The 12,964-nt window shown below is 33.1% G+C and overlaps 2 protein-coding genes across 3 annotated transcripts; one reads left to right on the forward strand and one right to left on the reverse strand.

Annotated features, from left to right (window-relative positions):
* The first annotated feature begins 430 nt into the window (after positions 1–430).
* On the forward strand, positions 431–7,699 carry saraf (store-operated calcium entry-associated regulatory factor). Its single transcript, XM_067403670.1, has 6 exons — positions 431–667; positions 2,388–2,566; positions 2,645–3,140; positions 5,331–5,493; positions 6,607–6,698; positions 6,878–7,699. The coding sequence occupies exons 1-6, from the start codon at positions 595–597 to the stop codon at positions 6,901–6,903; spliced, it is 1,029 nt and encodes a 342-aa protein (XP_067259771.1). The 5' UTR covers positions 431–594; the 3' UTR covers positions 6,904–7,699.
* A 418-nt stretch (positions 7,700–8,117) lies between these two features.
* Positions 8,118–9,854, reverse strand: pla2g12a (phospholipase A2, group XIIA). 2 transcript variants are annotated; one of them, XM_067404395.1, is made up of 4 exons: positions 9,425–9,854; positions 9,170–9,246; positions 8,862–8,931; positions 8,118–8,367 (listed from the first exon to the last, which is right to left on the reverse strand). In XM_067404395.1, the coding sequence occupies exons 1-4, from the start codon at positions 9,648–9,650 to the stop codon at positions 8,249–8,251; spliced, it is 492 nt and encodes a 163-aa protein (XP_067260496.1). In that variant the 5' UTR covers positions 9,651–9,854; the 3' UTR covers positions 8,118–8,248. The 2 variants fall into 2 exon arrangements, with proteins under 2 accessions (XP_067260496.1, XP_067260495.1); XM_067404394.1 differs by having other exon boundaries at positions 8,862–9,027.
* Positions 9,855–12,964: the final 3,110 nt, after the last annotated feature.

A 12,964-nucleotide genomic window follows, 5' to 3' on the forward strand; every position in this document is an offset into this window, starting at 1 on the left:
AGTTAATATTGTCTTATGTTAATTTTAATATTATTAGCGTTGTTTGTGAGGTAAACCATAATTATTGGAGAAGATATTACATAATTGTATATCATTTAAAATAAAATAATATTACATAATATAGTAATTTAATTTTATGAAATAAAGAAATACCCATACAGTAAGATTACAGCTGGGTTCATTGCTAAGACTCGTGATTTAAAAAATAGTTAATGTAAAAAGAATAACACTAAAGGTACTATTAGAAAAGAAAACTACATTTTCAGTCTCAAACATGTCAGTCTAAACCATAGACTGTAAAAAAAGAAACATTTAAACATTTTAAACATCTAAACATTTTCCGCTTGTAATCCAGTGGCATGTAATTCAGTACATCTTTCAGTGGATGGCGATAAAGAGCAGCTCATAAGTTAACACCAGAACGCGGAAGCGGAAGTGTGTTAAGAATGATGTTGCACTAAACTGTCAGTTACATTTGTTTACATCAGACTTTATTTTTACTTCTTGCTAAAAGCCACGTGCCGGCTTACAGTAAGGCATTTCAGACCATCTTACTCGAGGATAAAGCAGAGGTTTTCCATCATAACCGGAGAAATGAGGAGCTCAGGAGTTTTATATCTGCAACTTTTGCTGTTGATTGTACCTCACATCAGCTGCTGGAATGATGGTAAAATGTCTTTTATATGAACCTACAGTTAATAAATAAGCAATGCTTATCAAATCAGAGATCTCAGAGTAGATAGATGGGTCGGTTTGAGTAAAATAAGTTCGTATTGGACTTATTTTATATTTGCATTGAAGTTTCAGCTTTACAGGATGTTGTTACCCTGCTGTGACTCTGAGAAATTTATTCGATCTTAAAGTTCACATTCGGTCTTTTCTATACCAAATATTTTGTGCATGTGTCTGTAATGATGTTATTAAATATTACTAAGTTGATGTCATGGTATTTTAGTAGTACTACATAATAAGAAAAACCGCAAGAAGAAAGACCATTTTGTACCTTTTTGTAATGTTTGCATCTTCTTAAACAGGACAGTTGGGGCTTTTTGATACAAAATGTTTTTGCGGTGTGGGCAATATGATAATACAAATCTGTTATGATGTTTTATTATATTATTAATACCTATTGGTATTACAAAATAATGATGATGATAATAATAATAATAATAATAATAATTTAAAGCAGAAGAAGAAAGAGGAAAACATAAATTAAATATGTGCATTTTTGTAGTATATGTATAATCAGGAGGACATTTTTGGTGGTCTATATGGCAAATATGGTAATATAAATATGTGTAAAATATATTATATTTTATTAATATTTGATACTACTACAACTACTTTTACTACTACTAATAATAACAATAATAAAAAGAAGAAGAAGAAAGAGGAAAATATAAATTAATGTAGGCCTACATTTTTGTAATATATCGTAAAGAGGAGAGATAGGGCTTTTATGTGGCACAATTGTTGGGGTGTGGCCAAAATTATGATAAAAATATGTGATGATATTTTATTAGAGGAGTATCTTAATTAAAAATGTATTTAAATTTTTATAATATATGTATCTTAAAGAGATGCTTTTATATGAAACAAGTGTGGCCAATATGATATGTGCTAATATTTTATTAATATTTAATAATAATAATAATCATGAATAGTAATCAGAAGAAGACAATGAAGATTAAGCAAAAATACAAATTAAATATGTACATTTTTGTAATAAATATGTGACCCATGACCACAAATAGCCAACAGTACATTGTATGGGTCAAAATTATCGATTATTCTTTTATGCCAAAAATCATTAGGATAAGTAAAGATCATGTTCCATGAAGATATTTAGTAAATTTCCTACTGTAAATATATCAAACATTTATTTTTGTAAGTAATATGCATTGCTAAGGACTTCATTTGGACAACATTAAAGGGGATTTTCTCAATATTTAGATTTTCTTGAGCTGAATTAGATTTTCTACAGCTGCAATATTTAGATTTTATTTTCAAATAGTTGTATCTTGGCCAAATATTGTCCTATCCTAACAAACCATACATCAATGGAAAGTTTATTTATTCAGATGATGTATAAATCTCATCTTCAAAAAAAAAAATGACCCTTATGACTGGTTTTGTGGTCCAGGGTCACATATATATCTTTAAGAGGACAGTTGGTGCTTTTATGTGGTGCAAAATTTGGGGTGTGTGACCAGATTAATCATATAAATATGATTATATGTCATAAAAAAACAAACAATATAAATAATACATACCAGAAGGAAAATATAAATGGAATATTTTATAAGCTTTGTATCTTTTTGTATCCGGTGCAGATGCAGACAGACAGATAAGAAGAAATAATAATACAATCTTTTTTCCTTCAACAGATGCTGTGTTACTGCGTGATGTTCAGGTGCTCACCCTCTACAGAGGACGCTACACCACTGCACGTCGCTCCAGCCCCGTTCTACAGCTGCAGTGTGCTGGAGGGTCAGCTGGCTGTGGATCATATGTCCCAGAGGTGGTGCAGTGTTACAACAGAGGATCAGATGGCATAGACACACAGGTCAGGGTCAAAAATTGACTCTTGCATACGGCAACCATCTCTGAACTATTCATAATATTAATCTCTCTCACTTTATAGTGGGAATGCAAGGCTGACATGGACAACTTGTACAGGTTTGGGCGTGTGGAGGTCTCCTGTGAGGGCTATAGCAGTCCTACTGATGCCTATGTGCTGAGAGGCTCATGCGGTCTGGAGTACACGCTAGAGCTCACGGCAGAAGGGAAGCAGCAGCACACTCATGGCTCCGGGGGCTCGTCCGGCTTCTCAGGCTTTGCCTCTAACTTCTTCCAAGGCTTTTCCAATCAAAAACAGCAGCAGAGAGGAGGCCCCTCTCAGCAGTCCGACAGCCAGTATTCCTTCCAGGACAGCCCCTCTGGTGATGGAGTGGGTGGGCTTATAGCAATAGCCTTCCTTTTGCTGGTGGCATATGTTGTATACAAGATGTTTCTGTGCAGTCCTTCTCACGGCCACCAAGGTTACAATGGAGATGGGACTCAGGGATTCGGCGGGGCCTTTGATAACAGCCAAGGCATGGGACCACCACCTCCTGGATTTAAACCAGATTATTACTCAGGTAATAATCTATTCAAAGAGAAAGAGTTTGTAAATCACTTTTGAAACCATAAATATGACCATGTGCAATTTGAGGAGGGCAGTTTGAGTCCATTCTTCATTATTATAGACTTAATATACTTAAATATGGGGGTACTCAAGTTCAGAGGCCAAGAGGGCCGCATTTTAACCAAATGAAACGCGAAGGGCCACAAATTATAACTTGGATCGTAAGACTTTTATTTAGGCCTACTTAAGACAATATTTGTAGTTTTACCGTTTATTTACTAAAAGTGCAGTTTTTAGGGCCTGGCTGTTGTTCACTGGCTGATGAGAGTTTGTCCATAAGACGAAAACATTGCACTTTTTTATAGTCTTTTTATACTCCATTGCACCTTTTTAACACTTTTTATAGCACCTATTTATACTCAGAGAATAAATGTTTTATTATTTGTACTATTATTACCTACCTTTTAATTTGGTCAGAATCCAAATATATATATATATATATATATTTTAATGTTCAATCACAATTTTATGAATTATCTAACTATAACCAACGTTGTAAACATAATAAATCAGATATTCTAAGTGAGCTCAATGATGTGATGACAGATCTGTAATGGGAGCGCTGCTTGCTTTCTGTTTATAACACATTGACATTAAGAATAAAAGGTGTGTTTTTCATGCTGCTCGGCAACTTACACACTGCAAAGTTTGAGGAATGTCAACTGCATTTCATCATGGAAAAATAAGGTTACTTTGTTTTTTACTTGCGCGCACAGTCTCGAGCCTTTGGTGGCGTTCACGAACACAAGTGCTCGACACATGCGCACTAGAGAGATTAATGCTTGTCTAGTCTTTTTCGCTCAAATAGTTACAATAAAATCTCTTTGTACTTGTTTAAAATTAGAGTTGCTGGTATCTTTTAATCCCCTCAAACGAGCGCTCTTCAAAACGGTAGGTGTTTGTTGTTACTCTTGTTCTGTCTTCTCCGTTTCTTTTCAGACTGAAACAACAGCCCGTTTCAGTGCTGACACCTTGTGGACAAACTAAATTAGTGCAAAAACTATTCAATGCGCGCGTGCAAAGTGCCTTCAGTTTATATTGTTCTTTGCGGTTAGAAAAATTGTGCTGCGCGCGTACACTATACGCGTTCTCTGCTGATGATTACAGCGTCACGTGCACTGTACGCCTACCCTTGTGTACGTGTAAAAAAAACGAAGTAATATTCACGCTAATTTTGATCGCAAATTATAATAAAAATACATTTATATGTAGCATGATGCGGGCCACAAATGTAATGCTGACGGGCCGGATGCGGCCCGCGGGCCGCCTGTTGAGTACCCCTGGGTTAGACGTTTGGAATATTTTTAAGATTTTTAAATTTTTTCGAAAGAAGTCACTTATGCTCAGAAAGGCTATATTTATTTGATCAAATATACAGTAATATTGTGAAATATTGTTACAATTAAAACTTTTCTATTTAAATAAATTTTAGAATGTAATTTATTCCTGTGATGGCAAAGCTGAAGTTTCAGCATCATTAATCCAGTCTTCAGTGTCACATGATCCTACAGAAATCATTCTAATATGCTGATTTGCTGCTCAAGAAACATTTCTTATTACTATCACTATGTTGGAAATGCTGCTTAATATTTTTGTGGTAACCGTGATACACTAACATGCAAACGTTTGGGGTTAGATAAAAAAAAAAAAGTAAATGAATACTTTTATTCAGCAAGAATCCTTAAAAATGTATCACAGATTTATTGATAATAATAAGAACCATTAGTAATAATTGAGCACAAAAAATAATAAATAATAATTGAGCACTAAATGATTTCTGAAGGATCATGTGACACTGAAGACTGGAGTAATGATGCTGAAAATTCAGCTTTGCATCACAGGAATAAATTACATTTTAAAATATCCTCAAATAGAAAACAGTTATTTTCAATTGTAATAATATTTTACTGTTTTTACTCTATTTTTGATCAAATAAATGCTGCCTTGGTGCGCAGAAGAGACTTCAAATACATTCAAATCTTAATAATTCCAAACTTTCAAGCTGAAACTGTGGTTTAAGGACTATAATAGCCTAGTGTGTGCACTGTGCATATTGAAAGCCAAATTTAAACCAAATATGCATAATATTTGCATATTTATTTATGGGTAATGTATAAGATTTCCATTTTGTGGGTTCTGTCAGAAGACCACTCCAGCTCTAGGCCCGGGTACGGCTTTTCCGATGCGTACACCAGACCTCAGAGTTCCCGGACCGGTTTCACTGGTGGAAACAGACCTGGTGGGGGCGGATTCTGGACTGGAATGGGCACAGGTGGAATTCTGGGATATTTGTTCGGGAATCAGAGGTAAGAAAGCAACATATTCTCACATGTAATTTGCAACAGATTACACAGTTACACAGAAGTCACTGTCAAACGAGCAGCTTTCTGTTGGCCACGCAACCAATTAGAACTCGTTGCAAAATTCCTAATGGCATGGATTCTTATTGAATTTACTGAATAGATCTCTACTGATGACGTATTTTTGTAGGCAACCCAAAAGTTTGCATCACACTGGTTCCCTCGACAATAACCCAATACGTTGTTTCCATATGCTTTTGAATGATCTCAAAAAATAAGCTCTGTGATTAACAAAAGTTTATGATACTTAAACATCAAATTTTCACAAATGAACACAATGTTTATGAATTTTTTTAAAGCCTAAATCCAATCACCAGAAATAAAAAAATAACCTTATAAATAGGCTATATACGAACTGCACCACGGTTGCTTGACTTCAACGTCACCATCACTAAGCTTCAGACAACACTTTCGGTATTTATTTTAAAAAACATTTTCACTAAAAGTGCGAGTTATAATAGTTTGTTTGTTCGTCTGATGACGTTTAACGTCTGCGACAACATCTGTAGTCCCATTTAGACACTTGTTATCAACTGACTTCTTTAAGATACGTAAAACTTTAAAAAATCACAAGTGAGGTATTACTGGTGAGTTTTATGTCATAGAATAAAATGCATAAATATTTTGAGCTTTGTGTTCACCACTGATCTTATTTCAGGCTTTTAACTAAAATCCCATTTAAAAAAAACATTGACTTTGGGACGATGGAACCGGATGTGCTAAAATGCAAACTCATTTCTGAGTTTTGGCCTACAAAAATATATCATCCATGCATCACTCCATTTAACAGCATTTAAAGGGGTCCTTGATCGTGATTTCAGTTTTTTTTAACTTTAGTTAGTGTGTAATGTTGCTGTTTGAGCATAAACAACATTCTAGGGGACATCAGAGACCTATATTACACCTTGTGAAAAAGGGCATTATAGGTCCCTTTTATGCTGACATGTTGTAGTCAATCATGACAGTTTTGATCTTGTTTGACTTTTTGGTAAGAAAGGATCTGCTAACAACAGAAATGTTAAGTCTAACTGCACTAATTGACTTTTATGTTGATTTTAGACGCCAGCCACCTATGGGGTATACAAGACCATCTTATTCCAGCAATCCTTCTCCAGCACCAAAAACAAGCTCAGGAACACGAACCGCCTCAGGTAAACTCCAGCAAAATAAACTCTATTGCAGATATCAGATGTGCTCTTGTGGGGCTTTTTTTAAGCCCATTTCCTTCCTAAAATGTCTCTGTGCACTAGGCTGCATATTGCCCTGAGTAACCCATTAGAAGTCAATTAGATGTGTTTTGGTGATATATTTATGGTGTTTTCTGATGCAGGTTTTGGAGGAACTAAAAGAAGATAGATGAAATATGAGCATCTACTCTCACTGCCTCAGTTCTCAGATTGGAAATGATAAATGGGCACATTACAACGAATTACAACTTTTTCTTCATACTACTGTTCATTCATTACCCAGACGTCACTAGACTAAATGTAGCTCGTTATTGATCTTGATTGGTGTGTTGCTGTTCTTTTTTCATACTTGATTTAACTGTGGATATAAAACACCACCAAAAACAAATGATCCTATTGTTTATGATGCATTTATTGCAATTTTGTTTTCTCAAAAGAAAATTTGAATGTTTTAATAAAGGTCTTTATTTTCTATATAAATATATTTCTGTAAATATTTAAAGTCAACATTAAATCGAAATGAACCCTGTTTATTTAATTCAAGTACTTGGCCTTATTCTGCAACGATTCAATATTATTCCAAAGAAATTATATTAAAGCCTTTTAATATAATGCCTCCTTGAAAAAAAAGTCATCAGATACAGTCCTGGCTCCATTCTGGCATAGAAAATCTTAGACAATAAAATAAGTCCCTGCATAGTTTCTAATTGAAAATTCTGATTAATGGAAAAATATTGAAGTAAAATTTGTTGCAAATGACATGTAATGTTGACTTTATATCTTTATATAAAAAAAAGATGTATCAAAATCATGTAAAATATTCTAGGTTTTTTTGTGAGCGTGTGTGAGATTACTAGACATACTGTGCTTTGGCCACTGGCTATTGTGAAAACATGCAAACTGATACGTTAAGGCACAAGATGTCATTTTGCTTACTCTATTACTCATTGCCTTTATATTAAAATTGTGATTTGGAAAAGCTTTGACTATGACTATTCTGTGCTATTCCTAGTAAATGATATAATAATGAATGAATAACGAAATCTACTTGGTTACAAACATTCTTCCAAATATCTTCTTTTGTGTAGAGCAGAACAAAGAAACTTTTCATACTAGTTTAAGATGAATTAAATACTGATTTAGATAACAGAAGAATATACGCATAATGATACATTGATTTTGAATAGCGTCACTTTATTTGTATTCACTATACATATACATATATACATATATATATATATATATATATATAAAAATGAAAAGGAACAGCAGTATTTAATTTAGATCTTATTTAGAATCAAGTTAATTTTATACATTTATAAATATAAAAATATATTTTATATATTATATATTTAGAATCACATTAATCTCACTTCTTTTGCAATTACAACATAAACAGCTCACAATGACGATGAAATAAACAAATACAAACAAAAAAACATAAGGTAATGAGTTGTGCTGTACCCTGAGACAATAACAATCAATCAGTATATCACAATATACATAACTAGTGTTCACAGATCAGCCTTCTCCTCATAGTGACAAATACAGGATGATCTTTGGCTATCCAGGTAAGGCTTACATCCCAAGTGCATGACCGTATCAAAGAGCAAAGTCACTGCTGACTCACAGGCTGTGAAAACATGAGTATAGGGTTTTATCTCAGCACAATGTACAAGAAATACAGTAGGATATCATAAGCTAGCTATGTATTATGCGTATAAGTGTTTTCAGCAACTGGCAAAATAAATGAGTTAGTAGTGAGTAAAAATAGTTATTTTATCACATACATGTATGGAAGCTTGTTTCTGCCACTGAATAAAACTTTTTTTTCTCATAATTCTCATATATAATCCACAAATCTGGCTTTTTCCCCCTCGGAATTTAGATATACTGAAGTTATAAAGTCCAAATTGCAAGATATAAACTCACAATACTAAAAAAAAAAAAATATGTATTGAGGCATAAACTTTCAATACTGAGAAAAATAAATTCGTTTCCACTTTCTATCTCACAATTCAAACTTTTTTTCTCAGAATTGTGAGGCATAAACTTGCAATTACTTTTTTATTCTGTGGTTGAAACAAGCTTCTATACTTACACAATATTAGTAAGACTGTCAATTACCTTGAACACTTTGGGACAAGCCCAGTGTAATTTGTAAATGCCCACAAATGCTCTCCAGACAGACCTGAAACTGCACATCACAGTCATTTTTCTTTCTCCCACAGGTATCATAACATTGATCATGCTCATTACAGCATCTGGTCATAGATGGGATCCCAACATCAAACTGCAGTCAACCAGAGAGATTATTAAAAGAGTGAGCATTTAGAGCCAGTCATTTAAATCTCCTACTACAGATGAGTGAAAGTCACAATACAGCAATTCCAATAATAGATACTGGCTTCTAACAGCATATCTTCCCTCCTCACCTGAAACCCAAACAGTGGGGAGCCACATCCGTTGGGTGAAGCAGGTTTGTAGTTGGGTCGAGGAATTGGTGTGTACCCTATAAAAAGCCATTTAAACCAAACACATTTAACGTTTAATTTTAGATGCCATATATATATATATATATATATATATATATATATATATATATATATATATATATATATATGTATGTTAAACACATAACATACATGATAACATACATAACATTTACTGATGTCTAAAATATGACCAACCGTCGCTGCACTTAAAGAGACACCGTCCGTCTGAACCTCCGATCAGGTCCAAAGCCATATTAAGGTATGTGTCTATCCTGTGAATCCCGTTCCGGATGGATTTTAAGGTCTTTCTCCAGTCTGGAGGTTCAATTTTTTCAGAAAACTCGTCAGCTTTAACCTCATTCATCATTATTATTCCAACAGAGAGCAGCAGTGCAACGCAGGAGATGACACGACAGGGCATAGTGCAACAAATCTGTCACTTTACAGGCTACCTCTAAAATCTATCTGCAAAATATTTGTTTACTTTTCCAAAAAGAGAACTCACATGTTTAAAAAGATCTGCGATAGTAAGGTTGTTTTTACTAAAAGAAAAAGTTATAAATTAAGTACGAGTCGACGACAGCATCCACTTCTTGTTGATAAATGAGCAGATTTCTTCTTCTGATTTTATTGGATGGCAAACCAACTTAAGGTGCATTTACCGCCACCTACTGGACTGGAGTGTGGGCAGCAACTTGACAAAAAGGAAGGACTTAATAAAAATTTTAAAAAAAGCAAAAAAAGCAAACAATAACTAAATATTCATATCAAATTCTTTTACTTAACCCAGTATTTTTCAAATAATGCATTAGAAGACTGAATATGTTCCCTGAACTTGTGTTTCTAATTCCCTTCTTTCTTCTTCATATCTTTTACAATCCACTAAAATGTGTTTTACTGTCTCTTGTGTGTTGCAGTGATTGCAAAGACCAGTGTGGTGTTTTCCTATTCTATGTAATGTAAAATTTAAACCAGCATGACCTATTCTAAGATGCGTAACTATCTTTTCTTCCTTTGGATTCCTGCTCTGCCTAATACTTATGCCTTGTTTTTTCTATCTGTCTATTTCATTCATTTACTAAAATAAAATATGTATCTATTTTTCATTATAAATATTATTTCTTAAAATATTATAAAAATAATAAAACATTTAAATTGATAAATCAAATAAAGAATGATAAAACAACTTTATGTAAATATCTATGCAAGTATACTATATAAATAGATAGGCCTATATAAAATACTTAATCAAATAATATAACAATAAAATGTTTAAATTCATAAAACAAAGAAAAACAATAATGATTGAAATAGATTTATTAGAATTGGAAAAATGCCATAGTTGTAATTACTCAAATAAGTACTGAGTACTATTAATTAACTACATGTACTTACTATAGAGTTACAGTTAGGGTTTGGTTTAGGGTTAGTTACTTGTAATTATGCATAATTTACAGTTATTACTATATATGTAGTGTAACGTGTAAATACGGCACTGTAAAATAAAGTGTTATTATAGATTTTGTCTAAAGCTATAACTAAAGCTATAAAAAGCCTATATATGATAAATATATACATAAAATAATATCATTTAATAAAATAAATATAACAATCATCATCAACAAAATGCTTAAAATTAAAAATAAAAGAAAGTAAGACTAAAATAATGTAAATATCTCCTGAATGTATCGAACTCCACATATGAAATATATGTGCCTACAGGAAGCACATTCAAATAAAAGGCACATCAATGCTTTTTAACAAATAAACACTTTTTATTAATGTTTCTCAGGTTCAAATATTCTGGTAAAGAAATGTTCTCAAGGACCCACTCGTTGACTAGCCTTGTTCTTGAAAAAGAGGAGTTTGGAAAGGGAGACTTGAATACCTTTCTTCTTTACTTTAGGTGTGACGTCTCTGAGAGCTGGACCGAGAGGTTTCTCAGAATCTAGTCTCTGGTCTTCACAGCATAATTCATCTATTTCTCCCTGGCCAGAATCCCGGTACTTTCCAGACCTCATGTCATTGAAGCTAGCTTGAGCGGTGTTGCAAAGAGATGAATCAATATCCTCCGCAGGTGCTGGAGATGCAGCACAGGCCTGCATCATTTCGTTTTCGATGCAAAACTCATTCATTACAGGAGGATTCCAAGACCCAGTGTTTGATCCACATAAGGTAAAGCTTTCGCTGGTAAAGTTATTCTTTTGTGCCTTAGGACGCACCACCATGTAGTCGAGGATAACTGCAGATAGGATAGCTGTGAGATAGATTACAGCCATTTCAGTTTCATGCCAAACTGCGTTCAGGTAGTTCTTTTGTGTCAGGGTGCCATGAGCTTCATTTACAATTTGTAAAACAGTATCGTTCTCATCGGGAAAACACTTGTTCGGGAAACTACTAGTAACATTAATTCCTTCCAGGTTTGCCAGTCCCTTTGCCAGACTGGCGACAAGAGCTTCAGAAAAATAAATGCCAAAAATGTCAACATGATATGTAGCCTTCAGCTTTGCGAGCAGTCCATCAACAACACTCTCTAGAAGATTATATGGCAAAGTTAAACCTTGAGAGGTTTCTTCTTCTGTTCCTGGCTGGCTGCTACTTTCAAACGGAGCTTCGTCATGTACATCCTCAAGCTCCACCTCCTGTTCTGAATCAAGGGCCTCTAACTTTATCCCAGAACGTGGTCTGAACACCTCATTCTCATGCATTATATCAGGCTTTGGAGTTTTACTTCTTAAACTTTTTGACTCGTACAGCTCCTCACAGCAGTTAGAATTGACATTCTCAAGCTCCACCTGCTGTTCTGAATCAAGGGCCTCTAACTTTGTTTCAGAACTTGGTCCAAGCACCCCATTCTCAGGCTTTGGAGTTTTACTTTCAAAAAGTTCTGACTCATGCAGCTCTTCATCAGCAGATTGAGCTCCTGATTTCTTTCCTAAAAGAACAGGAATTAGTTAAAATCTATGAAGAAAATCTATGAAGAAAAGTGAAATTTTCATGGGGATTTTCCAGGTATGTTTTTTTGAGCAGACAAAATATTGGGAAAATAAATAAAATAAAGAAATAAAATACTGCTGTTGTATGCATAATAATAATAATAATAATAATAATATATTTCTGTTGTATGCAAAAATTAAAAATAGTAAACAAATGCTGTTGTATGAAAATAATAAAATAAAATATTACTGTTATATGCAAAAAATAAAATGAAAAATAATAAAATTAAATTAAATAAAATCAAACAGTTCTCTTGTATCAAAAAAAATTGGTCTTGTATAAAATCAAATAGAAATATTGCTGTTGATTAAAAATAAATAAAATAAAAATATTGCTGTTGCATTCAAAAAATAAAATCAAACAGTTGTCTTGTATCAAAAAAAACGTTGGTCTTGTATAAAATAAAATAAAATCAAATAGAAATATTGCTGTTGAATAAAAATAAATAAAATAAAAATATTGCTGTTGCATTCAAAAAATAAAATCAAATAGTTATCTTGTATATAAAATAAAATAAAATATTGTTGTTGCATTCATAAAATAAAAGCAAATGGTTTTCTTGTACCAAATAAATAAATAAATAAAAAATATTGGTCTTGTATAAAATAAAATAAAATATTGCTGTTTTATGCAAAAATTAAAAAATAATAATAAATATTGCTGTTATGCAAAAAATAAAATCAAGAAGTTCTCGTATCAAAAAATATTGTTATAAAATAAAAGAAAACAGAAAGAGTG

This window comes from Chanodichthys erythropterus, chromosome 12 (assembly GCF_024489055.1).
Source record: "Chanodichthys erythropterus isolate Z2021 chromosome 12, ASM2448905v1, whole genome shotgun sequence".
Lineage (NCBI taxonomy): Eukaryota > Metazoa > Chordata > Actinopteri > Cypriniformes > Xenocyprididae > Chanodichthys > Chanodichthys erythropterus.